We start from the raw sequence: 27072 nt of genomic DNA, 5'->3' as shown, positions 1-27072 counted from the left end.
AGTTCCTCTGGTGTTGGTTCTGTATCCTATAAGCTCAGGACTCTTGCTCTGATCCAGTAAAGAACTGAACAGCAGTCCCACCGACTTCAAGGATGCCAAGGCTCACACATATGCCAAGGCCTGAGACTTACTTCTCTTCACACTTGTGCACAGTTGTAGCCTGCATGTACAGTCAGTGCCGGAGAGCAACCACCTTTTGCTTCCTGTAGTGCGTCATATCAGGACTCTTTGGTTCAATACTAAATACAGCAGTTTCTCTCTTTCTCTGGCACTCTAATACTTCAAATATTTCTACACAGTCATTAGGACCCTCCTAGACATTGTGGAGCTATATTATGCATGGATCAGGCCTGATTCTGCTCTCTGTGCCATGGAAGTAAATCAGCATTAGAGCTATTGATGGAAATGGAGTTGCAGCACTCTAAACCTGACTTCAAGTGATGTGGTAAGTTAGGTCCAGAATCTTCCATGTACAGATTTCCTGCAATGCTTCTGTGTGCAAGCCGCCTGAAATTCTGTGCTCATCAGATAGTCAAGCCAGATGAATGAGAACAAGCCAGGCTTGTAAGGTGACTAAAAAAGACTTTTTTTCCTCTCAGGAAAGCATGGAATGAGGAAGCAGGAGCACTTGTCTGAAAAGGTTCCCAGAACAGGAGATCCTTCTAATATACAGTGATTACAATTAAAATATTCATGAGCACGCTAAATATATGGAATACTACCAATGGCACAGAAAAGTTAGTTAGGCAAAATTGTAAAGATTTTAATGGTGTCCATTGCTTGAGATTGTTTTTTGGGCCACTTGAGACCTGTAATACAGCCAGACTTTCAGGACTGCAGTTCTTGTGGCTGAGATGGTAGAAAACTAAGGCAAGCGTTTGCATTTTTCCCCACTCATAAAATTCTATGACCTCTGTCTATTCAGCTGTATTTCTCCTGGCCTTGAACAAATGTCCATATAGACAGTCTTCTCACCCACTCGTTCTCTGAAGATTTCCACCCCAGATTTTTCAAATTCAGTGTGCCTTGTTTCCCAGTAATCATTGTACTGTCTATCCCAACTCCAAACATTTCCATCCTAACAGCAAAAATTGTGGCACACTCATAGCCATGCTGATTTTTTGACTGAAAGGCTAAGGTTATAATGGATAGTATACATAGGTCATTCTGAGCAAGATCACCAGACACACAGGCACACAATGCAATTCCATCACATCACATTCACTGCCCCCAAGCAAGTGGGTTCTGAAGGGAAACAGCATGAAGAGTACCGTTTTCTATTGCTTGTACTGGAGCATGCTTGTCATTGGAGTGAGGAGCATGCCATGGACTATGAAGTACTCACATCTTCAATTATTAATTTCTAGGGTCTGAGTCTGCTGTCATTTACATCAGCTTTTTCCCAAGGCAATTTCATTACTTCACTGAAGTTAACTTGGGTGTACACCAGTTTTCTGTAGGTGAGAGCCAAATCACCCACCCTTTCCTATTGTTTTCTCAGAAGTACAGCTGTGAAAGCCATAAAATAAACATTGTTAACATACATTTGCAAATTGCTTTTACACTTGGATTCCTTATTAAATTAAATTACAATATTAGTTATAATGAGTGTAATCTGTTCATTAGCATTAACCTGAAGTCCCCTGGAGAATGTTGTCAGTCCATGTGATGTTCCTGAGTTGGCATTTGCACTGAATTAACTGAAAGGTATGATAAATCACATGAAGTGAAAGGGCTTCCTAGTAAGCTTATATCTGAAAAGGTCCCTGTGCTAGGGATCTTCCTGGGGTTCAGAATAAGTTACACTACAGGTATTTGTTCCTGCTACACCTTACAGATGTTGGCTTACTCTGTTCTTGCTGAGTATCTGAGGGGTAGCCATGTGAGTCTGTATCTGCAAAAACAAGAAGTCCTGTGGCACCTTACACACTAACAGATTTTTGGAGCATAAGCTTTCACAGGCAAAGACCCACTTCATCAGATGCATTCTATTCTTGCTGCTTTCTCAACTCATTTGGAACACTGGCATTGACTTTCGTTACCAGCTCTGTCTTGCTTCTGTGTTCAGGAACACCTTACTTGTAACTTGTATCATAATTTTTTTCTGTCTGGCACCATGACTCAATATAACTTTCAGTCTACAATTATAATTTACATCTGTCTAACTACCTCAGGATTTTATACTAGTGTAGAATTTGTGCCCCTACCGTGCAAAAGCAAGAACAAAGTCTATAGTGCACTTCATGGGAATAGACAGGAATTCTCTCTCTTTTAGGATTAAAATCTCTCCTCGGAGTATTCTTTTTTTTTTTTTTTTTTTTTTTCTGGGCAGCTATGGGTAGGTTTTTTGGATTTTGTGGGGAAGCAGTTTGCTTCAGGGTTTTGAGAGGAGTTTTAGGGGGAACATATGAGTGCATGGGGATGTCAGTCTTGTGTTATTCTTACTATAGTAGATAGACTATACTGAAGCAGGTTTTGCAGTTTTCCCTGAAGTTAGTCAGATGATTATTTAGTGGTATAGGACATCCACAATGTATTGTGCGGGCATAAGCAAACTTTTTACATTGGGCCCCACTTTTTGTCCCTGAAATTAGCATGGTCCCAACCCCACCCCCCGAACAGTCCTGGAAGAAAACAGTGGTGTGCCAGAAGTGATGTGCTGTGCTCCCTCAGCGTCGGTGATGGCGGAGGCCCTGAGGGCCGGGGGAGCAGAGACAGTGGAAAAAGCAGCTTTCTGAATGCCACTTTCTCTTGCGAAAATCTTGGCTTTTATTTTTTAGTTCATTCAAGGAAGAGAGACCAGCAAAAAATGTAAAAAAGTCTTTTTTCTTTCAACTGGACCCACAGGATCGTTTCTCTGACCCTGGCACTAACAAAAAGAGGTTGATAGTAACTGCTAGTTTTGCAGCTTAAATAGCCCAAAGCCAGAGCTTAGGAGATCTTAGCACACTGGTGAAGGGGGACTTGACTTTGGAGAGAGTAGCTTGCAGGTGCTGATCCAGTCTGGCCTGGTAGCCAAGTTGTCTGGTCTGTGTAGAGTGTGAAGCTGTCCTGCATCTCTAGCCACATTTTTCCCCAGCCTTTCCTGCTGGCAGCTGCAAGCAGTGCCTTTTGTAGGATGTGCTGTGTGGAGTGGGAAGCTTGCCTGCCACTCACTTCCTGCAGGAGGGTCATTAATCAAGCTGCTGTCCTGCAGCAAGGCCACACCCTCCTCCCAGGAGAGAGACCGGCGCTAGCTGCTACAATAGACCAAAAAAAAAAAAGGACCAGGACACAGATCTCTGCAGAGGTCTATATAACAGGAGCAGAGTGGCTACGGGGACGGTAACAGAGGCTGTGGGGGAGCAGAGGGGGCAGCCTGATTGTGCTATGCCCCCCTTACAAATTTCACCCCCCCCCCAAGTGGGCATGCCCTCTGCTTTGCACACCTCTTAGCGAAGAGTAAAGGAAGCAGGGGCCAATGCAGCAGCCACAGGGAATCATCTAGTTCCTCAGGAAACTTCTTGTGCCTCCTTTTGACTTGCACAGCATGAGTGAACCAATCGCTGGAGATTGGCAATGCTGCAATACAGGCTCCTGTAGGTGTGGGAGCTGTAGTTTGAGGCTGAAACTGTAGTCATACTAGCTACTTGACCGAGTAGCCTTCAGCAGACGTTGTATGGTGGTGATAATGTAGTAGCTTTCATGCCTGGGTTTAAGACCTGTGACATCACACCAGGTCATTAGCAGTGTGTGCACGTGTGTGTATGTGTGTGTGTGTGTGTGGAGAGAGAGAGAGAGAGAGAGTACATTAATACAATGTGAGTTGGTAGTACAGATACAGTCCGTCTCAGGGGTGTCCTCTTTTTTGAACGTTCAGATAGGGTAATTATGGCAATCCTTTAAGTGTGAAAACAAAAAGCAGTCAAGTGGCACTTTAAAGACTAGCAAAATAATTTATAAGGTGAGCTTTCGTGGGACAGACCCATTTCAGAAGTGGGTCTCTCCCACGAAAGCTCACCTTATAAATTATTTTGCTAGTCTTTAAAGTGCTACTTGACTGCTTTTTGTTTTGATAGTATATAGACTAGCACAACTCCCTCTCTGTTACTTTAAGTGTGAGTATCTCCGACTAAATAAGTGGCTAGAATTCGGTGTCCCTGCTAGAACATCAGGTTAGTATATGCATTTCTGTTCCTGTCAGTTGGTTTCACTTTGGATACACTTGTGGCTCTAAGCATCATTAAGTCACTAACATTGGCAAGGCCACTGTTAAACAAATATGATGCGTGTCAGTCTGAACATATGTAAATTAAAATACAACATTCCATATTAAACCTGCATGTTATTGTTTTATTAAGTGTATGAAAATTATTTTTTTCCTGTAATTTGTGTCTTGACAGACGATAATGAGTGTGAAAATGCTACGCAACCTTGTGGAGAGAATGCCAACTGCACCAATACTGTGGGGAGTTATTACTGCATGTGTGCAACAGGTTTCAGATCTAGCAGTGGTCAAGAGAAGTTTGTAACTAACGATGGAACTTCTTGTATAGGTAAGTTGCTATAAGATCAGCCAGATTCAAATGAATGATGATTTGAATCATATGCCTCCTGTTCATTGGAGAAATCCAGAAAAAGAAAATCATGAAAAACTTGAATCAGAAAAACTTGATTGGTCCAATTTGGATAAGAGCTTCCCACAATTTGGAGTGGTACAAACCTGGTTTTCCATTTCAAGCCCATATCTTTCAATAACCAAAGACTGCTTCCTAATAGACTTATTCAACAAAAGTCTCTTTGACCTCTACAGAACAGGATTTAACCCAAATGCAAGAGCTTTATATAGGAATATAGATCAGTCGTCTGGTTGGGGGCGTGGCCCCACCTCCTCTGGGTTGGTGGGCAGCCAGCTCACTATACACCTGGATATAGCGCTCAGGGAATCAGCTGGGTGCATAGTGTTGCGAGTTGGCCAGGGCCACCCCACAAATATAGTCAGGGCACTCAGGCCCTGAGTCAGGCCAGGGCAGAAACAATTCAGGGGCTTGGGCCTAGGTCCAAGTCAAGCCTTGGAACAAATAGTCAGTGTAGCCCATGCCCTAGCTCAGGCTGGGAAAGCACAGAGTTCAGAGGCTTAGACTTAGGTTCAGGCTGAGCCTTTAAACAACCAGTCAGTAAGCCCAGGCCCTAGCTCAGGGCAGGGTAATAAATAGTTCAGGAGATCAGGCCTATGTTGAGGCTGAGCAAACAGCCAGCAAGACCAGGCATTAGCTCAGGGCAAGGCAACAAATAGTCAGGTCTCCTAGCTCTGGCAGAGAGCCAACAAGCACAGTCATTTTGCCTAGAGTAGCAGAAGGGGAAGACTGCCACCCATGGACTGGGGTGTCAGGGGAAAGACAGTCCTGACCACTGCACTGAGCCCAGCCCAGGGCCCTAACAGCAGCAGACTGATCTGCCAGTGGGTCAGCAGGGATCCTTACTGCAACACTCTCACTCACAGACACTGATTCAGGCTACCCCTGGGCTACTTCCTAACTCATCCTCTGAAATAGCAGGTTCTCTAGACCACTGGGAATGGAACCTCTGTCACAGTTTGCAGCTCCTCAATCTGCGGTCCTGACAGTCCTGATCAGACTATACTTCTTAGAGGTCTGTAGTCACCTCCCATTTCAGGGGCTGGAGAGAGGTGTCTGGCCTTTACAGCAGCTGGGCTACCACTAAGCTCCTGGGCCTGCCTCCTGACTTCTGGCAAGATGGTGGGGTGGGGCAGGGCTCTACCCACCAGGGCTCAGTGAGGGGTTCCTCCCCATCTGGGCCTGCATGCGGTCACGCTGTCTCACTACAAATTCTAAGTCCAGTTTGTGGCCAACATTCTTTATAACTTATGCCATCTTCTCCTGGATCTGTCAGAACAATGGGCCTGTATGGGATTTGGTCTGAAATCATGGTAATCCATGGATCCTGGACCAGTATAATGGCCTTTTGGGTTTGTCCCGGCCATGGTCAGTTTGCTCAAATCTCAGCACCAGACTGTGGCCAGTATTCCCAAATGCCCTTCATCCTGCATTAATTCTTCTCTTCAGTTCTGGTTTAAGATAATGAACAGGATGAGTAGCTATCCTACTTCCTCTGCAGTTCTTAAGCTTCTGCTTCTGTAGCACTTTGATGGATTGTGTTCAGGATTACAAGACTGAAAATGTTCTCTGGGAAAATATTATTTCTGAGCAATTGTGTAGTCCTTAAGGACTTCCCTTCATTGGAAGAATTGTAACTATTTCTCTTTTTTTCAATCCTCTGGTAATTTTCTGTGTGCTGTGATACTCTTTGGGGAATGGAAAAACAAGCAATAAATACATTGCCTCCTTACCTACGTATATCATCTTTGTAGATATCTCTCTCGTAAGCCTCTCAGTCCTGACAATGTCTTTCTTTTTGTATCATTCCAAACATAAACAAAATAGTTGTGTATTAAAATAAACTGTGATCTAGTCAAAAATGTAATTGATGCCTCTCACATTGTGATATCATGGTTCCAGTTTACCAAGTTTCTATGAGTCTCTTCTCCAGTGATCTAAGATTCATGTTGTTAGCACAATGAACTATAAAAATTATCTAGTTCTAGAAGGTGTCTGGATTTTCATCATCAGCTTCACAAGTCTTGTCTTCAAATCAGCTTCAATTGAATGTTCCTACTTTTGCTTTCTTATTTTTGCCAGTTGGCCAATTACTTTTCATTGTTATGTTTGTCAGTCAATATCCATCTGTTTCTCTACACTTGTACTAAGTTTATAGAAGGTGTGACTGCGGCATATGTAGGCATATGTGGGCTAGCTAGCTATGTATTCAAGCGGCTAAACCAGGCTCCCATTTGTGTTGCTGCAGCTTTAGTATTATTATTCAAATGACCTACATCCAAGGCAGATGGGGTGTGCTTACCCATGATGAAATCTCTGGTTTCAAAGAAGCTGTGTTCTAGATTGTAAGCATCTACATGGGGTAGGGATAGGGTGACCATATTCCCCTATGTCAAATATGGAACAACTGGTAAAATTGCTCAGACTTGAGAGAGTTCAATGGAAGTCAATCAGACCTATGCAGTACAAATGTTCAAAATAACGTTACATTTACGGAACACTCGTTAAAACACATACTACATTATTATAACTAGTAGGTAAAAAAATTAAAAATATTTATTTATGATTAAGTAATTACTGCTCTTTAAAGTGCTGCCTTGTCCTCATTCTGTCCACCAGTATGTGATGCTTCTGGCACTGACTTGCGGGAAGGGCAGCTCAGTGGGGGAGTGAATAAGGGACAATTAGCCCTTTTGTTAAAAAAAGGTAGGGATGCCTGCCTGATGACTGAAATACGGGACTTTCCTGGGGAAACTGGGACATATGGTCAGTTTGGGTAAGGACCGTCCCTTTGTTCTGTGCTTGAACACCATTTAGCACAGCGTGGTACTGTTCCTTGTGTAGGGTTCCTAGGAGATATGGTAATACAAATTAATAATAAACATTGTTTCCCTACTGTTCAGAGTACAAATGTCCTACTGTCATCCTGTTGCAGGCCTTGATACTTATTTTTCCTCCTCTTTTGTGCACATCAGTGTGGATGGAGCTTGGACATTGTGGACATTTTTCCAAACAAAAATATCATGGTATATTATCCTGTAAAATACAGGTGTAAATAAATGGTCAAGCAGACCAGGAGATGTCTTAAACACAGCACCTGGCTCCTCAGTCAGTTTTGCAGTTTATCCAGGAACTCAGAGGATTACATTGTAACTTATGGATCTGCTATGAGTGGGAGGGGTCTCAGACATCTCTCCGACACACAGATAATGGTACCTTAGTGGAGTACCAAGGTAGCAGGCTGTGCCGTATATGTCTAGAGTGAACCCCAGTATTATAATAGGAATATAGTAGTGTTGACTATGTTGTACAAGTCAGAGCCTCTTAATTTGCACTAGGAGAGTGCTATCAAACAGCCAGCCCACTTGATGTATTTATGTGGCACCAAGACATATTCTGAAGTTGCACAAGCTAAGCTTTCTTTAGAAAAAGTTTCCATCTCTCCAAGATGTCATGTTAACCTTTCAAATGTGAAGAAGCATAACCGAGGCACTGTTCTCATCTTGGTTCTAAAGACAGTCTGTAACAATGGTTCTGTGAGATGTCAGTTCACCTATTAAGTTAACTCTAATCCTTAATGATGACACTCGACATGTCAGACTTGCGTTTTTCATCACAGATCATTATACCAGGTAGGCTAGGGAAAGGGGCAATGAGAGCACCCACAGGGAGAGGAAGAATTGGAGCTTGCTGCAGAGAAGGAAACACAGAGAGTAGAAAGGAGGAATGTCACAAAGGTACAAAGGAGAATACGGAAAGGATGGAAACACAAATTAGAAATAGTGGTGGTCCTGAGGGGGAGGATATTTTCCCACCTGTGATGCTGAATTTGAGTTTAATAATTATAAGCTTATTTATTACATAAAAGCCATTTTTCACCCTTGAACTTTGTGTCTGTTATATGGGTCAAAGGAAGAATGGAGTCCTGAGTTGTGACATCTTCCTAATTGTAACCCCATCGGTGCATCACAATTTCTGGAAGAAGTTACTACATTCTTCCAAGCATACACTACTGCATCAGCTCCCGATTTTTCCCACAGCTGGCTGCTTGAACACCCTTTCTCCCTCATCACACTATTGAATGTCATTTGTGCAGGGACAGGGCATTATGCCACATAGCTGTTATTCTCATTGCATATGTCCTTCTTAGGACAATTTGGAATTCACTTTGTGTACATTGCTCCCCTCCATAGTGCAGGACCAAAAGGAACTTCTGTTCCTTTACCAATGGACTTTTGAATACTCTGCAAGCTACAACTAAGCATAATTTATAAAGCAGACACCAAGCTGTCTTGACTGGCTTATGGAGAAGCAAAGAAATGTAGCTGTGATCCAGTAATTGGCAAGACTGAACATAATAACCATTCTCACTACCTTTATATTAATGGGAATTATACTGCCTGCTGTAGTAAATGAGCAGTGACCAAAAAGCAGAAATATAATGAAAAGTTATTAATTTATTTTCCTACTAACTAAATGTGTGTCAGTGATGTTATTTTTGGGGATTTCACTTTCATATTTCTTTCTGATCCGAGATATTATAAGGCTTCAAAGCTCAGTTCCAGGGTTTATTCTGAATATTTTCTGAAAGGGAGGGTTCCATGCTGAGCCATGGTAAATGGTCTTCTCATTAAAGAGTCCATTCAGCCATCACTCATCAATTTTCTCACTAAAGACTACTATTAGGACTTAGAGTTTCAAGACTGGGCTTTTGGGGCTCAAACTTTCTGTTATTGAAGTTAATGGGAGAATGGACAGGGTGCTAACCACAAACCTCTGGTGGTAATGGATTGCTTTCTAAAAGTATTGACAAGCTTTTGTCTCCCACATCGTCTGAAGTTTGCAGGTTCATCTAAAACAAAATGACCAAAGAAACCCAAACCTACACAAAGTACATAAGAAAACTTTAATGGACACTGTTAACAAATTTTAAAGCAACATATAGTCTGCCTTGAAATAGTAGTAAAATTGTTGGTGGCATCTACAAATCTTATTGATTTAAAGGGACCATGAAGTAGATCAGTGCCTTTAAGGACCTGGGAATATGCATCATACAACAAAGAGACTTTAAAAGCAGATTACACAGGGAGATTAGTGAACTGGGGTTATTACTCATATTCAATACATTAACACTTGGTGGCTACGTCTACACGTGAAGCCTACATCGAAGTAGCCTATTTCGATGTGGCGACATTGAAATAGGCTATTTCGATGAATAACGTCTACACGTCCTCCAGGGCTGGCAACGTCGATGTTCAACATCGACGTTGCGCAGCACCACATCGAAATAGGCGCAGCGAGGGAACGTCTACACGCCACAGTAGCACACATCGAAATAAGGGTGCCAGGCACAGCTGCAGACAGGGTCACACGGCGGACTCAACAGCCAGCCGCTCCCTTAAAGGGCCCCTCCCAGACACACTTGCACTAAACAGCACAAGATACACAGAGCCAACAACGAGTTGCAGACCCTGTGCATGCAGCATAAATCCCCCGCTGCAGCAGCAGCAGCCAGAAGCCCTGGGCTAAGGGCTGCTGCACATGGTGACCATAGAGCCCCGCACGGGCTGGAGAGACAGCGTCTCTCAACCCCCCAGCTGATGGCTGCCATGGAGGACCCCACAATTTCGACGTTGCTGGAAGCGGATCGTCTACACAGTCCCTACTTCGACGTTGAACGTCGAAGTAGGGCGCATTCCAATCCCCTCATGAGGTTAGCGACTTCAACGTCTTGCTGCCTAACGTCGAAGTTAACTTCGAAATAGCGCCCGACGTGTGTAGCCGCGACAGGTGCTATTTCGAAGTTAGTGTCGCTACTTCAAAGTAGCGTGCACGTGTAGACACAGCTGGTATGAGCAGGGACAGCAGTTATGTAACCCATTACAAGGACTGCTTCCTTTCTTTTGATTTTCATAATTATCTCAGGCAAAAGACTTAACATCCCCCACTCCCAACCCCCTCCTTCAGTTCTATGTATTTCATTTGTCAGTTTTCACTGCAATTTTTTTTTAACCTCTGTACCATATAATTGAATCTGGACTGGAAATGCCGTAGATCTGAAGATGTGGGTCTGTCCCACAAAAGCTTATCATGTAATAAATTATTTTGTTAGTCTTTAAAATGCTACATGACTGCTGTTGTGAGCCGTGTCTACACTAGCCCCAAACTTCGAAATGGCCATGTAAATGGCCATTTCGAAGTTTACTAATGAAGCGCTGAAATACACATTCAGCACCTCATTAGCATGCGAGCGGCCGCAGCACTTTGAAATTGACGCGGCTTGCCACCACGCAGCTTGTCCCAACGGGGCTCCTTTTCGAAAGGACCCCACCTACTTTGAAGTCCCCTTATTCCTGTGAGCAGATGGGAATAAGGGGACTTTGAAGTAGGCGGGGTCCTTTCGAAAAGGAGCCCCGGCAGGACAAGCTGTGCAGCGGCGAGCCGCATCAATTTCGAAGTTCCATGGCTGCCCGCATGCTAATGGGGCACTGAATATGTATTTCAGCGCTTCATTAGTAAACTTCGAAATGGCCATTTGCATGACCATTTCGAAGTTTGGGGCTAGTGTAGACATAGCCGTGTTTCGTTAGAATACAAACCTAACACAGCTACCTCTCAATACCTTTCAAGCGTATTGTCTTTAATTATCTACTCCTGAAGATATTTTCCCCAGCAAACACCAAATTAGTTAGAATTCATATAGATTGATTTTGTATAGACAACTCAGCGGCAGATAAACTATTTGTGTGTATTCCTCAATTGTTTTATTTGTGCTGACATTCTTTGTTGCCTGCCATATCCATGAGCTCCAAGTTCTGATTTCATAATCCTGCCCTCTCATTAAAGTTTCCATTACAATTAATATGTGACAACATTATTAAAAGAAAGATGATTTGTATAAATACCTACTGGCAAATAAATTATTTTGGTTTATGAAAAACAAATGTAATATGTTGCAAGACAAGTATAGTAACCTTTGAAAATTTGTAATGACTTAGCAACCAGATACTCAGCAATGATGATCTGAAATACATTCAATTATTTATGCATATTTCGAGGAGGCAAGACTTTTTTAGGAGAGGAATGTCATCTATTAATTTTAACACCAACTTTGTAAATGTTGTTAAAAATCAAACTATTAGTAGGTTATTTTCACACGCATGTTCAAATAAGACATTTCAGCTTCCTGTGACATTTGTCATTTATTGACATTTTGCAATAAGCTACATGCTGGAGATGTTGTTAGGACTTACACATCCTTCCCTCCATAGCTGAGAAAGCCAAGAAAATCCCTGGAGATGAGGCTCATCTGTGGAGCCATTATGCAGGCTGATGTTGTTTTCTCACCCTTGGCACTTTAATTTAATCCAAGTGTATCTATGTTATACATAGCAGGATACTGAGTGACATTTACATATGCCAGAAAAGAGCCATACAGTTAATTGTTGTGAATGGATGATTTAAATGCCAGGAGTAGAGTCTTTGGCCCCGTGTCTTCAAATGACTGCATTTGATTATGATTTACCCTTTTACATAGTGCTTCTCTTTTTTCTTTTCTCTTGCTTTTATCAATCCACTTAGATTTGACATTGTTGACACTTCAGTAGGCAGGTCATAAAAAACATTCAGATATAAATAATGTAAAAGCCAATATCCTGATGTCAAATTGCCTGTTTGTTAATTAAGCATGGAAATGAATTATCAACATAGTGTAGAAGTTAGCAACTTAGTTTCACTCTTCATCTTTCAAGATGAGTCTTAGTGTCTTCCAGTGTGATTATGGCATCCTATAATATTTACAAAACCCTCAACATGAACTGGTAGAAGATAGGCAGCTGTGGGGATCTCTGGGCAAAGTGATTAAAAAAAGTGGGATGAGATGATTTTTAGATGCCGTCATTAACTGTCCAAATAACACATACAATTCTGTGCATGTAAGATGATTTTTAAAGCATGTATCTGAATATTTTAAGCAAACATGCTAGCCACTGGCAAATAATGTTCTATTAAATGTCCAACAAATTCCCACCAAAAGCAGAAGGCCCTTGTGTATTCCTTCAGTGCCTTTATTTATCTTTTCTGTTCACCCTACTAACACATGTAAAATCTTTTCCTCTTGCTCCATTCCCATTGTTTTCATTCCTCTCCTTTTCTAATATTTTCATTTTTATTGTGTTAATCTCTCCCGAACTTTCTCTCTTCCTTCCAATTCCAAATCTCTGCCCTTCTTCCATACTCCCTGGATTTCTCCCTTCTCTCTCTATTCTAATGTCCACTTTCCACAAATTTATTTCCCCTTTTCATCATCCACACTCTCCTTTTTCTGCCAAATCCATTCTTTCTTTTTCCTTATTTTGTTTCTCACTCATTTTCCACTTCACAGGGTCACTGTTACCAGAAATCCTCTCTCTGTTCTAAACAGAGGTGGAAAAAGTACCGAAAAAGTTACTTGAGTAAGGCTATGTATACATTGAAGAGATCTGTTGGCAAAAGATACGCAAGTTCTGCAACATATTTGCATATCTCCTGATGAGTTCTGTCCACAGAGATTTTCCCAGCATTTGGACCATCTACATGCGGCCAAATGTCAGGAAAACTCCCTCTGCCGACACATGCCTTCTTTCTCATGGAACAAGGATGACTGGGATGTTAGCAAGAGGCTCCCAAAGTGGCAGACTTCTGTCGGGAGACCTCCAGGCTCCCCACAGAAGCTTGCAATCTAGACATAGCCTAAAAGTGCAGCTGCTTTCACTTCTGGGTGCTGGAACTTATGTCCATGTGTGCGTGTGTACTTTCACGCAAGTAGTTTTCCAGAGGGACTCCGGTGACTTGTACTTCAGTACATTCCCACCCCTCCTCCCTACCTCCCAAAGTAGCTGTACTTTTACTCGAGTAACATTTTGGGTACTTTTCACACCTCTGATTCTGAACTGTACCAGCTCTGAAAACCACATTCTCAGGTCCTTGAAACTAAAGGACATTCTGTAATCCCTGGTCCATTCTCCACTTGCTGTGTCCTAAACTCTTCTTAACTTGAGCTCCTCCCTTCAGTTCATCAGTCTGGGCACCCTCCCACAAGCTCATCATCAGTTGTTCCCCCCTCCCCCAACCACCACCCAATGTACTAAGTTGTCCCCAGTTCATCAGGTTAATTTTGGCCCTTTTCCTAGATCACCAGTTTTGTTCTCCGCCTTCACAATCCGTCAGTTCTCAGCCCCTCATCTTCTAAATCTATATATGAATTGGCTTCTCAGCTACACATTCATCAATTCTTTTTTCAGTCCTTCCTATTTCCAGCCTCAAAACAATGAGCAGTCCTATGGCACCTTATAGACTAACAGATTTATTGGAGCATAAGCTGACAAAGTGGGTCTTTGCCCTCAAATCTTATGCTCCAATAAATGTTAGTCTATAACGTGCCACGGGACTTCTTGTTGTTTTTTGGACACAGCTATCCCTCTGATACTTATTTTCCAGCCTGTTCAGTTCTTCCCTCCTCCTCTAGGACATCATTTCTGACACCCACAGCCCCCCCGCTCTCAATTATTCAGTATAATTCCAAGACTCACTTTCCTCAATGTGGCACTCAAATTCTTTGATCACTGTTCAGTCAGTATAATGCAAGACTTTCTTTCCGATCCATCAAATCAGTTTTTGCCCTCTGTTTCTGAATTCACAAGTTCAGATTGCCTTCCCACAATTTATCAAATTAATTCTCAGACCCACTCTCTCTTAGTAAACTGAATTATTGAACTTACCTAAGCAACTACTTACATAGCTTAATTAGGAAACCATGAAGAATTATAGGGAAATTGAGTTTAAATGTGGATAACATAGACAAGTCAAGCACTTCGAAGAACCTCAACTTAAATATTAGATTAAACAGGCAGGCAAACTGATCCTTTAAATACTAAAATTATAAAGTCTTGATTTCAAATCAAAAGGCTGCATGTATACCAGTTTTCTCTCTCTTTTCTAACTGAATGATAAGGTAGTTCTAATCTATTTACTGTAATCTATGTAAAAATTAGATCTCGGGCAATTCTCATCATACATTATCTACTATTTTTATGTTGTTAAATTAACTTTTCAACTCAGTTTAAACCATGCAAAATACAGTGTATGTACAAATAGAAGGTTTCTTCCGTGAACATGGATTTGTTCAGTTGTGCAACATAGCAACATTCTCTCAATGAAGAATATGAAAATAATATTAAAAAGATGCTCAAAAGATGCTTTATTCCACCAAACCCTAAGTGGCATGATTGGCAAATTTGATTGCCATTATTTGGATTTTTTTCACTTTTGCTATTTTATTTATTATTATTATTATGTTAAATTGTTATATGAAATTGCTGTGTGTATAACTTATCAACAAGATAGCAAAGCGTTCGTCTTTAAGTACTTAATAAAAATTTCAATTTCTCACAATATTTGTAGATATAGATGAGTGCAGCGAAGCAGTAATGGTTGCCTGTGGAGACCATGCGAAATGTGAAAATGTGGATGGGGGATATAAGTGCTCCTGTAAGGAAGGTTATCAACCATCCACAGGAAAATTACAGTTTAAGCCAAATGATGGCACTTCCTGCCAAGGTAAATGATATTATAAAGGTTTATGTGTTATTATAGAACTACATCTTCTGAGAAACCCACCAGTGTCTCTTTATCTTCAGTTAGATTAATCAGCCAGACATGAAAAAGAGGCCAGGCACTCACACCTGTATTTTCTAAGAATATCATTGAGATGCTCTCTCCTTAGAAGCGTATTTCTGATGAACAATATATCTGTGCTATGTAGAAGAGCCGACCTGACATTTTGTTGACATGTATTCTAAGCTGTATAAGCCCAATTCTTTTTTTGCTCATTCATGAAGTGAAACAATGGACCAACTTCTCTGCCGGTGTAACTTGGCAAATGCTACTGAAGTCAATGGAGCTACTCCCATTTAAACCAGCAGAGAATGTAGCTTGGCGGCTTGAAGAGATTTGTATTTATCTATACCAGAACTGTTACTGTAATTGATTAGTCTTCTCTTTAACTTCTACAGAAATTCTAAAGGCAAAGTGTGAATTACGTGATGACTGTATAACAGAAAAGACTGTTAGAACCTTGGCTGAAGTAAGTAGCAAATGTTTATAGATTAATTTGTAAATTCTTTGATTATTTCTCTTTTGAAACTTTTATTGTGATTATAATATCTATTGAGTTGCTTTGAACAAAAGATTGAAGATATGGGCTACGTCTACACGTGAAGCCTACATCGAAGTAGCCTATTTCGGTGTGGCGACATCGAAATAGGCTATTTCGATGAATAACGTCTACACGTCCTCCAGGGCTGGCAACGTCGATGTTCAACATCGACGTTGCGCAGCACCACATCGAAATAGGCGCAGCGAGGGAACGTCTACACGCCACAGTAGCACACATCGAAATAAGGGTGCCAGGCACAGCTGCAGACAGGGTCACACGGCGGACTCAACAGCCAGCCGCTCCCTTAAAGGGCCCCTCCCAGACACACTTGCACTAAACGCCACAAGATCCACAGAGCCGACAACGAGTTGCAGCCCCTGTGCATGCAGCATGAATCCCCTGCTGCAGCAGCAGCAGCCAGAAGCCCTGGGCTAAGGGCTGCTGCACACGGTGACCATAGAGCCCCGCACGGGCTGGAGAGACAGCGTCTCTCAACCCCCCAGCTGATGGCTGCCATGGAGGACCCCACAATTTCGACGTTGTGGGAGGCGGATCGTCTACACGGTCCCTACTTCGACGTTGAACGTCGAAGTAGGGCGCTATTCCGATCCCCTCATGAGGTTAGCGACTTCGACGTCTCGCCGCCTAACGTCGAAGTTAACTTCGAAATAGTGCCCGACACGTGTAGCCACGATGGGCGCTATTTCGAAGTTAGTGCCGCTACTTCGAAGTAGCATGCACGTGTAGACACAGCTATGGTTGAATATAAGCCTACATATAGAAATATTTTTAATACTTCCAGCTCTTTTGAAGTGGGTTATATATTTGAATTGCAGTGTTAATTTGTCTGCAAGCTTTGTTTTCTTTGTTTCTGTAGTGAACTAAATCCTGTTGTGCATAGAATTCAGAAGTGTGGTAATCACTCAGCAATTTTTGACTGGCAAGTTCTTGAAATTACATCTTTCTACATTTAATTATGTTCCGCTATTTGTTTTGAATGAAACCTAGAAAGATAATTTATAGAAGCAGTGAAGGCAAGTGACAAAATATAAAAGAGAACAATAATACACTTGGGTACCAATATTTCTCTCTCCTTCAAAATATCATGTGTTAGGCTGCATGTGAAAGAACTGGGGAATCAGATTTTTCCACAGAAGCATAGATTTCAAACAGCAAATTAAATAAACTGGTGGTCCACAAGACTAAGTTTCTGATTTGACTGTGTAAGAGAGCCACCAATGTGCATGTACGCTTTTCGTGTCAAGCAGTTTTCCTCAATGTTCAGACTTAAAATAATCCAGCCTTTTAAAATGAGAGCTGTTCATTACAATGTAAGATGCACATTGTACTAACCTGTTTTCTGTAAAATAAGCAGAGAAGATACGATAAGTACAACATTTGAACATAAAACTGAATGGGTGTCTGAGAATTGTGTTAAAAACTTGAATCCAAATTTTGAAGGAAAATGAACTCTTCAAATTTGAGCCCATGGATCTGAATCTACTTATGTTGTGATTCTGAGACCTGTTTTCCAGTACAATTAGAATGCAATCAAATATAAAATCTAGATCTCATGAGAACACTATCTTATGGGATATTCACCTTTTGAGATTAAAGGAATCTCATTAAAAATTGACTGATGTCACTATATTTCTGCTATTTGGGGATGACATCTTATCAGATTTCAGTGCTAGGAAATCTGAAACCTTGCTGTGATTCAGACATGGTACCGAATCTGAATTCTAGCTTAAACCTAATGCAAATCTAGATTTCAGTCTTCTTAGACGATTGGTAATGTAAATATTTTTGTACAAACATTTCCATCTAATTATTTCATATTAACATTTTCAGTAGGGCAGCAATTTAATAACTTCCATCCCTTATCAGTAAGGTTGAAGTATGCAATAAAATGTTAGTAATATGTGAGCTTTATAGTATGCATTTAAAAAAACAGCCATCTGCTTCCACCTCTCAGCAAAGATTTTAAAAGAAAGATTTAACAGTGAGTTGACATATTACTAATACTTAATTATTTTTCAAAAATATGCTGCGGAACATTTGCTGGTAGATTATTAAGCATTATGCAAAATAAAACTGAGTTGTACTCGTCAAAGTAAATTAAGAACGCATGCTGGTTATGATTTTTTTATGATGTCTGTGATACCTACTCAGTTGGAGTAGTTCCATAAGTACACCTATTGACCTGCTGTGCTCCTATTTATGTGCAGAAGCTGATCCTTATTCACTTTTGTGTCCCCAAAAAGTCATCAGATGTGGCTTTGCTAGTTGAATTACCAGTGGAATCATCTAAGTATACTGATTTCCTGTTTCTTTCAGACTGGGGCTGTAGAAAAACACTTAGCTGTCCTGCAAGAAGTCAGTAGGAACACTGCAGGACAACTTTCACCTGACGATGTGATTTCATATGTAGAAGCATTATCTGCATCCTACCCATCCCTAAGTACCATCAATAACACAGTTACTGACAAGGAAGAGCTTACTAATGTGACTATTCATGTAAGTGGCATGAGCCCTACTGTTGTCTTGTTTTTTTTTTCTTTTATAAATAGCGGAAGGCTTTTGTGCTTAAAAATATTTTTATACTGACAGGCTTTTGTTAACACCGTGAACAATTTGGTTCAAAAGGATAAAATTACAGTTTGGGATGCACTCCCTATAGATAGCAGAAGGAGAAATCTCACTAAGCTGATGCATGCAGCAGAGCAGGCAACACTGCTCATGTCACAGAACTTCAAAAAGACAACACAGCTAGATGTTAATGCAAGTGAAATGGGTAAGAAAAAGAAAATCAATGCAAGTGATACTTGAGATGTAAATTACACTGTGAAGTTTTTTCAATATAAATTGTTGAGATTAGCAGTAACATAATATGAAAACTCTCAGATTTTGGTATGTATGACATTTGTTTTATTGAAAAAAAAAAGCAGGGGGGCAACCCAAACCTCCTGCAGATATTGGACCAGGCACTTGGCTGATATAAACCAGCTAACCCTAATGACTTCAATGAAGGCAGGATAATGTGCAGGATCTAGTTTGGCTCTTAGAGGGATGACGTAGAGCAGAGGTGAGCAAACTTTCTCCATCAGGCCCCACTTTTAGTCCCTGCAATTAGAAGGAACCCCCCACCCCCTCCGCCTGCCCACAAAACTTTCTAATGTGATCCAAACCAATGCATATTTCAGTTATGTTCACCTGAAAAAAAGAAAAAAGCTTTGGCATGTCTAAGAAAATAAGTCTGTAGGATGTCAAAAGTTTATTAATCGGTATATAAATGTGAATACATGTACATAAAAACAATAACATATTCAACATTTGTAACTAAATAGATGAGCCCAAGACCCAGCAGCTGATCCTGCTCTACCACCCCTCCTTTACAAAATTTCACACATACCCCCAAAGAAGCCCACCCACCAGTTTGTGCTCCCCGATATAGAGGGTCATATTTTCAGCAATGAATGTGTCCCACTTGCTCATGATCAAAGTGTCAGTCATCACACTGCCTTCAATAAATCATTGTGGAACAGATGTATTAAAAACACTAACAGAATGAAAACTAGCATTGCTAATGCTAATTGCTAAAACATGCCATGTTTTCCTTTATTTCTGATTCAATAAAAGAAATATAAACAAACTTTGAATTGGTCTCTGCCTTCAAGGCTCATCCCTATGTGGTTGATGGCACAGTTGGGGGACAAACAGAATTGCCCAGCTCCTGGTCAAAGTATGGTGGGGTGGCTCCATGCTCCCCAAAAAGAGGAGACCTCAGGCAGAAGGAGCAGGGTGGAGGCAGCCAGCCCTCAGTGGCAAACAAACTCTGCTGTGGCCCTGCTCTGTGAGCCCTTAACACTGCCCAAACCATACTGTCCGTGGCTCTTGTGGTGATCTATGGACCTAGAACTTCAGCCACCACCACTGTCATAGTAGCAGTGGCCAGGAGCGCTGAGCCCTTTTGAATCACCGGGTGCCAGGGGCAGTTGCCGTTTCTCCCCTCCCCTCCCCTTCCTCCCAGGCACAGCTATCAGGAGACCTCAGATGAGGATACTGGGGAAGATCTCAACTTGTCTCTCATGACTTCCCTCCGTGAATAAGTTGCTTGTCTTCTGTATTGTTGTCCTAGGAGGACACTAAGGCTATGTCTACACAGCAGCATTATTTCATAGAATTGTAGAATTCTAGGGCTGGAAGGGACTTCAAGAGGTCATCTAGTCCAGCCCCCTGCCCAAAGCAGGATCAACCCCAACTAAATCATCCCAGTCATGACTGCTGCAAGCTGGGACTTAAAAACCTCTAGGGATGGAGACAGAACACATTTTTAGTCTGGACACTCCACAAGTTTTGTCGATGAAATGCCTTTTTTGTTGAAAAAACCCTCTAGTGAAGATGTAGCCCAAGAGTGGTATTTTCAAAGTGCTCAACTTTGGCCTTTCACCTCTCACTGAAGTCAGGCAGGCAGTGAAGATAACAGCATGACTAGAGGCTTCCATGAGAGCAGAGTAATACAAGTGCTAAGCACTTTTTGAGACTCCTGTCCAAAGACTATGCTGTTTTCCGTTTTTGGTTGTGACCAGCCACTCCACTTTCCTCCTTCCAAAGTAATTTAAATGTCCTCTGATTGACCCAGAGTCCAGCAGTAAAATCCGTTATTACCTCCTCAGGTCACATCAGTTTACCATTTTACAAACCACTCCCCTAAGATACTGAGAAAAAACCTTCCTGAGTCCCTGGGTAAGATCAAGCCCTTCCTTCTCTTCAGTGAGATAAGTCATTTTGAGGTGGAGGGGGAGATTTCATACACAGTGCTTCATTCTGTTTCATAAGCTCATGGGAACCAGCTGCATTTGTAATTTGTAGCACAGATGGACACAGTTGTGTGGCCAACTGCAGGAGCACTTTGCTAGACCACACCTTAAAGAGACCAGATGATAATACAGTGAACTAATGGAGAGGCTTGAAAATTTCAGTCATCTTCTGGCAGTTTTGTTTGAGAATCTGAACTTACGGACACTTATCCAAATGGAACCCAAGCTTGAAAACATTTTGAAGTTTTCCCATTACCACTCAGCACTGTGACCATCTTACCCACAATGCCAGTGTGCAGCCCACATACTTATCTTTGAGATAAGGTCCACAATAGTGTGTCATTCTGTATTGCATTTCAGGGTGTGACTTCTTTAACTACAGGCTTTCCAAAACTCCAGCCATGAAGAACTATTTCTTAAATCCTGACAACAATTTTCTGATAGTTGGTCTATCAAAGAGCTCACATTGTTTTTGTGTGCTGAAGTATAAGCAAAGCAGATGATCTAGTTTAGTGATTCTAGCCCATACTCAAATTTTAGATAATTTTTCAAAGCCCTGATTGATTTTTTCCCCACACTGTGGGTGATTGAAACTCTTCACTATACAGTAAACCCTTGCTTTATGCAATTTCGACATACATGTTCATTGTATTAATGTTGAATTAAGGGTTCCAGCTGCATGCTTCCCAGTGCTGGAGCTGGTGGAGGATTACTGAAGGCAGGAGCAGCTGGGAGAAGCCAAGGAGATGCCACTGGTGGGAGGAGGGGGGCAGGGGGAAGTGGGGGAAGTCCCTCAGCCCTAGGGAGCCAGGATCCAGGCGCAGTATCACCTGGTCAGTTTCCTGGCTCCCGTAAGCATCTGTATGCCTGGGCTCCCATCTCCCTGCAGATGAGCGGGAGCCTGGGAAGTGACCAGGCATTGCCATGCCTGGCTCCAGACTCCCAGGGGCATGGAGGAGGAGGGAGGGTTCCCCCACCCCAACTTACATGAAATCTGAGTTACACATAACTCGGGGTTTTACTGTAATGAACTCACTAAAGTGCTCAATGTCCTCTCACATAGTTTTTGTCCTGAGGGGTGATAACTGTTTCCTTTTGGTTTGTTGAGAGCACATATCGTTATATCATGGTGCAATGTGTATTTCATACCAGAGAGTGATAACTGTTAGATACTCAGTTTTGAGAACTTGCCTTTTTCGAATGTTACTATTCAGTATTTTATCCTTTGCTTTTTATAATTGTGATTTGTGGTCCCCCTCAGAAATGAATTTTTAATAAAGCAATAGCTCTTCCTAAAGTAACCTACATTATTCTTTCTGGTGCCTAATTTAATGCAAAGTAAATAAAAGACCATATTTTTCAAGGAAAGAATAAACGGTATGAGAGAAAAATGTATGCATTAGAATAACAAAGTCTGGAGGTTTAAAACAAACATGTACCATATTAATAGCATTTCTCCTTGAAATATTTGACACAATAGTGTATTTTTAAAATTCACAATAATTATGCAATCTGATGTCACATTTATTAACCTAACTGTAAATTATGTTAGATTGTAATGGAAGTGATTTGCATAGTATTTTTCTTTCTATAGCTCTCAAGGTTTTTGCTTTTGATTTGCACCACATGAAACATATTCACCCACATGCACACATGGAAGGAGATTATGTAAAGATATCACCAAAGAAAAAGGAAGTACCTAATTCTAATGGTAAGAAAAAAAATTAAATAGCTTGGTTTAAGCAACATTCCGGGATCCTACTTGCTAGTGAAAATCAGAGGCATGGTTCACCAGCAGTGCAGGTGCAATGTTAATAGTCATAGAAGAAGGCATTTATATCACCGTATTGTCTATTCTTGGGTCCTATCTGCACTTCATCTTCCACCATTGCTTCTATTGGTGTAATGCACCACAGGAAAATTAAGCTGCTGATTTTTGCTAGTTTTTATTTCTGTATGTTATATTACAATATACTTTAAATATACTAATGATCATACTAGACTGAAACCCAACAGCTATGCAATAACATGTAGAACCACTAGATAATACTTTTGGACAGTCAGTGAAGAAAACTATGTCCAGCTGAAACAAGATGGAGACTTTGGCAGGCACAATTTATTTAAAAGATGTGAGAGGGATTTGTAGAGCAGCAGTTCTCAAACTATGGGTTGGGACCCTAAAGTGGATCATGACCCCATTTTAATGGGATTGCCAGGGCTGGCTTTAGACTGGCTGGGGTGTAGTGCTAAAGCCTAAGGATGATGAGGCTCAGGGTTCAGCTTAAGCCTCGGGAGACAGAGTTCAGGTTGTGGCAACCTCCTCTCACCCCTTGATTATGTAATATTTTTTGTCATCAGAAGTGGAGTTGCAGTGTAGTAATGTCTGAGAACCAGTGACATGGTGTAATGAATAGTGGAGTCGCAGTGTAGTAATGTCTGAGAACCAGTGACATGGTGTAATGAATAGTGGAGTCGCAGTGTAGTAATGTCTGAGAACCACTGACATGGTGTAATGAATAGGGGAGTCGCAGTGTAGTAATGTCTGAGAACCACTGACATGGTGTAATGAATAGGGCACTGAGGTCCAGGAGCTAGAAAACCTGTGTTCTACCTCTCACTCAACCAAAGATCTGCTGGGTGACCTGGAGCAGGTCACTTCACAACTCTTTGGCTAAGTCTACACATGCCCCTCCCTTTCAGAAGGGGCACGTAAACGAAGTGGGTCAAAAATGCTAGTGAGGTGCTGATATGAATATTCAATGCCTCACTGTATAATGGCAGCCATCCAGAGCGTTGAAAGTGCTGCTTTCAAATTGCAAACTAGCCGTGTAGGCAGGGTTCCTTCAAAAGGAAACCCCAATTTCAAAAGCACCCTTCTTCCCAATTTTTATCAGTGCCTCATTAGCATTTTTGACCTACTTCATTGACATGCCCCTTCCAAAAGGGAGGGGCACGTGTAGATGGAGCCTTTGTGTCCTCTTCCAACACTAGGATATCTTATCTGTTTAGTTTGTTAAACTCATCAAGGCTGTGTTTGGACAGCACTTAGCATGTAGGAGTCCAGATCTTAGCTGGGGCCTTATTGGTGTCAGTGAACTATGGATAATAATCAGAAATTAGAATTTTGACGGAACTCCAGAACTGGTGCCACAGATCTGGCAAACCCAACCTTGAGGTCCTTCTCTGTCTTAGGCTGGATTTGCAGCTAATCAAAACCAGGATCCCAAATGTCACAGAAGGGCAGAATATCAATACTGACTCAAGAGGAAGCATCCTAGGTATTACTGTGGGTTTCTGTGTCTTGAATGTCTTCTACCAGTTACTGACCAGGTATGAAATCCTGGGTCCAGTAATATCCATTGCCAAACTCCCATTGACTTGAAGTAGGGGCATGGTTTCATCACTGATATTAACCTTGTTTATCTTATGAGATCTGACACCTGACCTGCAGCCAGAGGTAATATTGCTGCAAGTGTGCATAGCTTTAGGGAAAAGAATGTGCATCTATCTTATTAGAATATCCAGTATAAACACACATTTTTAATTCAAGTGGACATTACAGTGTTTTAAACAAGGCTATATTTCACTGTCTCTGAAACATTTTTATAAGTATTCCACGAAGATTCCATCTGTTTTGCATATTTTATGTGATAGCAGTAATAATGTCTATTGTTTATTGTTTCCTTAATGTCTTCAATTTTGTTGTACTATAAAAAAACCACACACAAACTACTAAACCCAGTCTGTTTGATTGATAGGCACTGTTGTAGTTGTATTTCTGCGGTATAGCAATATTGGTTCTTTGCTTTCATCATCTAAAAACTCCTCATCGAAAGATACTTCAGAGCAGAGAGAGACAGTAAGCTCATCTGTTATTGCTGTTGCAATTAATTCAAATGCACCTACACTCTACGAACTCGAGAAAATAACATTTACTTTAAAGTACGTCAAGGTAAGATTTTTTAATCAACATCTGAAGAAAGGAAAACAGCACTGTAATTATTTTATGTGATATAACTCTATCTACAGCATACGCTGGCTACCATGGAAAAATGTTGCTAGAAAGTGTTAACAGTAAAAACTGTATAGTCAGGGGGCTGTAACTGTGGGCAAAAAGTTATGACTGGTATCACAGAATCCTTCAGGCTTCTAACCTTTCTGTATTTAGGATAATCTCTCCAACAGTTGTCAGATGATTAAAGCTATACTCATTAAAAAGAGAAATACTTCAAATCGGACTGCACCGAATCTGAACAGAAGTGAATACAGACCCTATAGTGTAGCTCCTTTGGCTCCAAGGGTACATATTTTCTTTTGAGGCTGAGAATTGTACTCATCATTGGATGTGCTTTTTTTGTGGGGAAGCCGCCAGTGGAGCACTATTTGAAGACACTAAAGCCGTGTCTACACGTGCACGCTACTTCGAAGTAGCGGCACTAACTTCGAAATAGCGCCCGTCACGGCTACACGTGTCGGGCGCTATTTCGAAGTTAACATCAACGTTAGGCAGCGAGACGTCGAAGCCGCTAACCCCATGAGGGGATAGGAATAGCGCCCTACTTCGACGTTCAACGTCGAAGTAGGGACCGTGTAGTCGTTGCGCGTCCTGCAACATCGAAATAGCGGGGTCCGCCATGGCGGCCATCAGCTGAGGGGTTGAGAGACGCTCTCTCTCCAGCCCCTGTGGGGCTCTATGGTCATCGTGTGCAGCAGCCCTTAGCCCAGGGCTTCTGGCTGCTGCTGCCGCAGCTGGGGATCCATGCTGCATGCACAGGGTCTGCAACCAGTTGTCGGCTCTGTGGATCTTGTGTTGTTTAGTGCAACTGTGTCTGGGAGGGGCCCTTTAAGGGAGCGGCTTGCTGTTGAGTCCGCCCTGTGACCCTGTCTGCAGCTGTGCCTGGCACCCTCATTTCGATGTGTGCTACTTTGGCGTGTAGACGTTCCCTCGCTGCGCCTATTTCGATGTGGTGCTGTGCAACGTCGAAGTTGAACATCGATGTTGCCAGCCCTGGAGGACGTGTAGACGTTATTCATCGAAATAGTCTATTTCGATGTCGCTACATCGAAATAAGCTACTTCGAAGTAGGCTTCACATGTAGATGTAGCCTAACTGTTGCAATCCATTGTTCCAATTTGGCACATATCTCATGTGAAATGAGTTTACATGGACTATCTTATTGTTCCATGTATATTACAGCATGCAGGATATTATGGTCCTGGCCCATATCATGACTGGCAAGCCCAGGCCATACCACAGTAAGAACATAAGAACAACCATACTGGGTCAGACTAAAGATCCACCTAACTCAGTATCCTGTTTTCTGACAGCGGCTAGTGACAGGTGCCCCAAGAAATGAACAGAACAGCTAATCATCAAGTGATGGATTCCGTGTTGCCCAGTTGTAGCTTCTGGCAAACAGAGGCTAGAGACACCCTGCCCATCCTAGTGAATAGTCTTTGATGACTTTATTCTGAGGAATTTGTCTAGGTCATTTTTGAACCCTGTTATAGTTTTGTCCTTCAAAAAATCTTCTGGCAAAGAATTCCACCAATTGACTGCATTTTGTGAAGAAATACATTTTTTATTTGTTTTAAACCTGCTGCCTATTAATTTCATTTGGTGACCTGTAGTTGATGTGTTAGAGGAAAGGGTAAATAACACTTTCTTATCTACTTTCTCTAGACCCGTCATGATTTTCCCCCCTCCTACATATCACCCCTCTGTACCACTGATCACTTTAGTTGCCTTTTTCTGAACCTTTCCCAATCCCAATATCTTTTTGAGATGGGGTGACCACATCTTCTCATAGTATTCCAGTGCGGATGCAGCATGGATTAATTTAGAGGCAATATGATATTTTCCATCTTATTAGGTATCCCTTTTTAATGACCCTCAATATTCTGTTCACTTTTCTGAAAGCTGTTGCGTATTGAGGCTGTGTCTACACTGAGCCCTAGTGCTGACAGTGTGATGCAAATAAGCCATCTCAAAAATACAAAATGAAGGCTCATTTGCATGTTTTCGGGACTATTGTGCAGATTCACTAGGGTAATTTACATATTCACGGTAGAACTCTACCACTCTACTCTTTACCACTAAGCCCTGGCTCCCTTCTCCTTCCCCTTCTACACTCCCTTAGCCTAATCTTCTAACCAGATTTATAAAATGCGTAGGACAAACCTGTTTTCTCTCCTTGCTGTGTCTGGTGCAACACAAGATCATTTATAATCAGTGAGCTGAGCGTAAAGTTCTTTTCTAGTTCACATTACATGTAGATGGAGGCACCTCAGGTTGCTTTAGGTACGCTGGGTGACAGAACAAACAAAGACCCATGTGGTCCCAGGGCTGTAAACGAAGAGGCAGGAGATGAGAAGGCTAGAAGGGAATCAAAGCATTCTGTTGGGTAACACAGGAGGTGCAATGTGGCTATAGTCTTGAGAG

At 41.7% G+C, this 27072-nt stretch overlaps 1 protein-coding gene across 1 annotated transcript in view; it reads left to right on the top strand.

The window, feature by feature from the left end:
• Positions 1–27072, top strand: part of ADGRL4 (adhesion G protein-coupled receptor L4) — a 129514-nt gene that overhangs the window by 63116 nt on the left and 39326 nt on the right. The window contains exons 3-9 of the mRNA XM_075002619.1: positions 4383–4535; positions 15057–15212; positions 15668–15738; positions 18148–18327; positions 18421–18604; positions 22225–22341; positions 24389–24582. Coding sequence (XP_074858720.1) covers positions 4383–4535; positions 15057–15212; positions 15668–15738; positions 18148–18327; positions 18421–18604; positions 22225–22341; positions 24389–24582 — 1055 coding nt within the window. The remainder of the gene's footprint in view (positions 1–4382; positions 4536–15056; positions 15213–15667; positions 15739–18147; positions 18328–18420; positions 18605–22224; positions 22342–24388; positions 24583–27072) is intronic.

Source organism: Carettochelys insculpta, chromosome 9, assembly GCF_033958435.1.
Source record: "Carettochelys insculpta isolate YL-2023 chromosome 9, ASM3395843v1, whole genome shotgun sequence".
NCBI lineage: Eukaryota > Metazoa > Chordata > Testudines > Carettochelyidae > Carettochelys > Carettochelys insculpta.
This window is presented reverse-complemented; position numbering and strand designations above follow the sequence as displayed.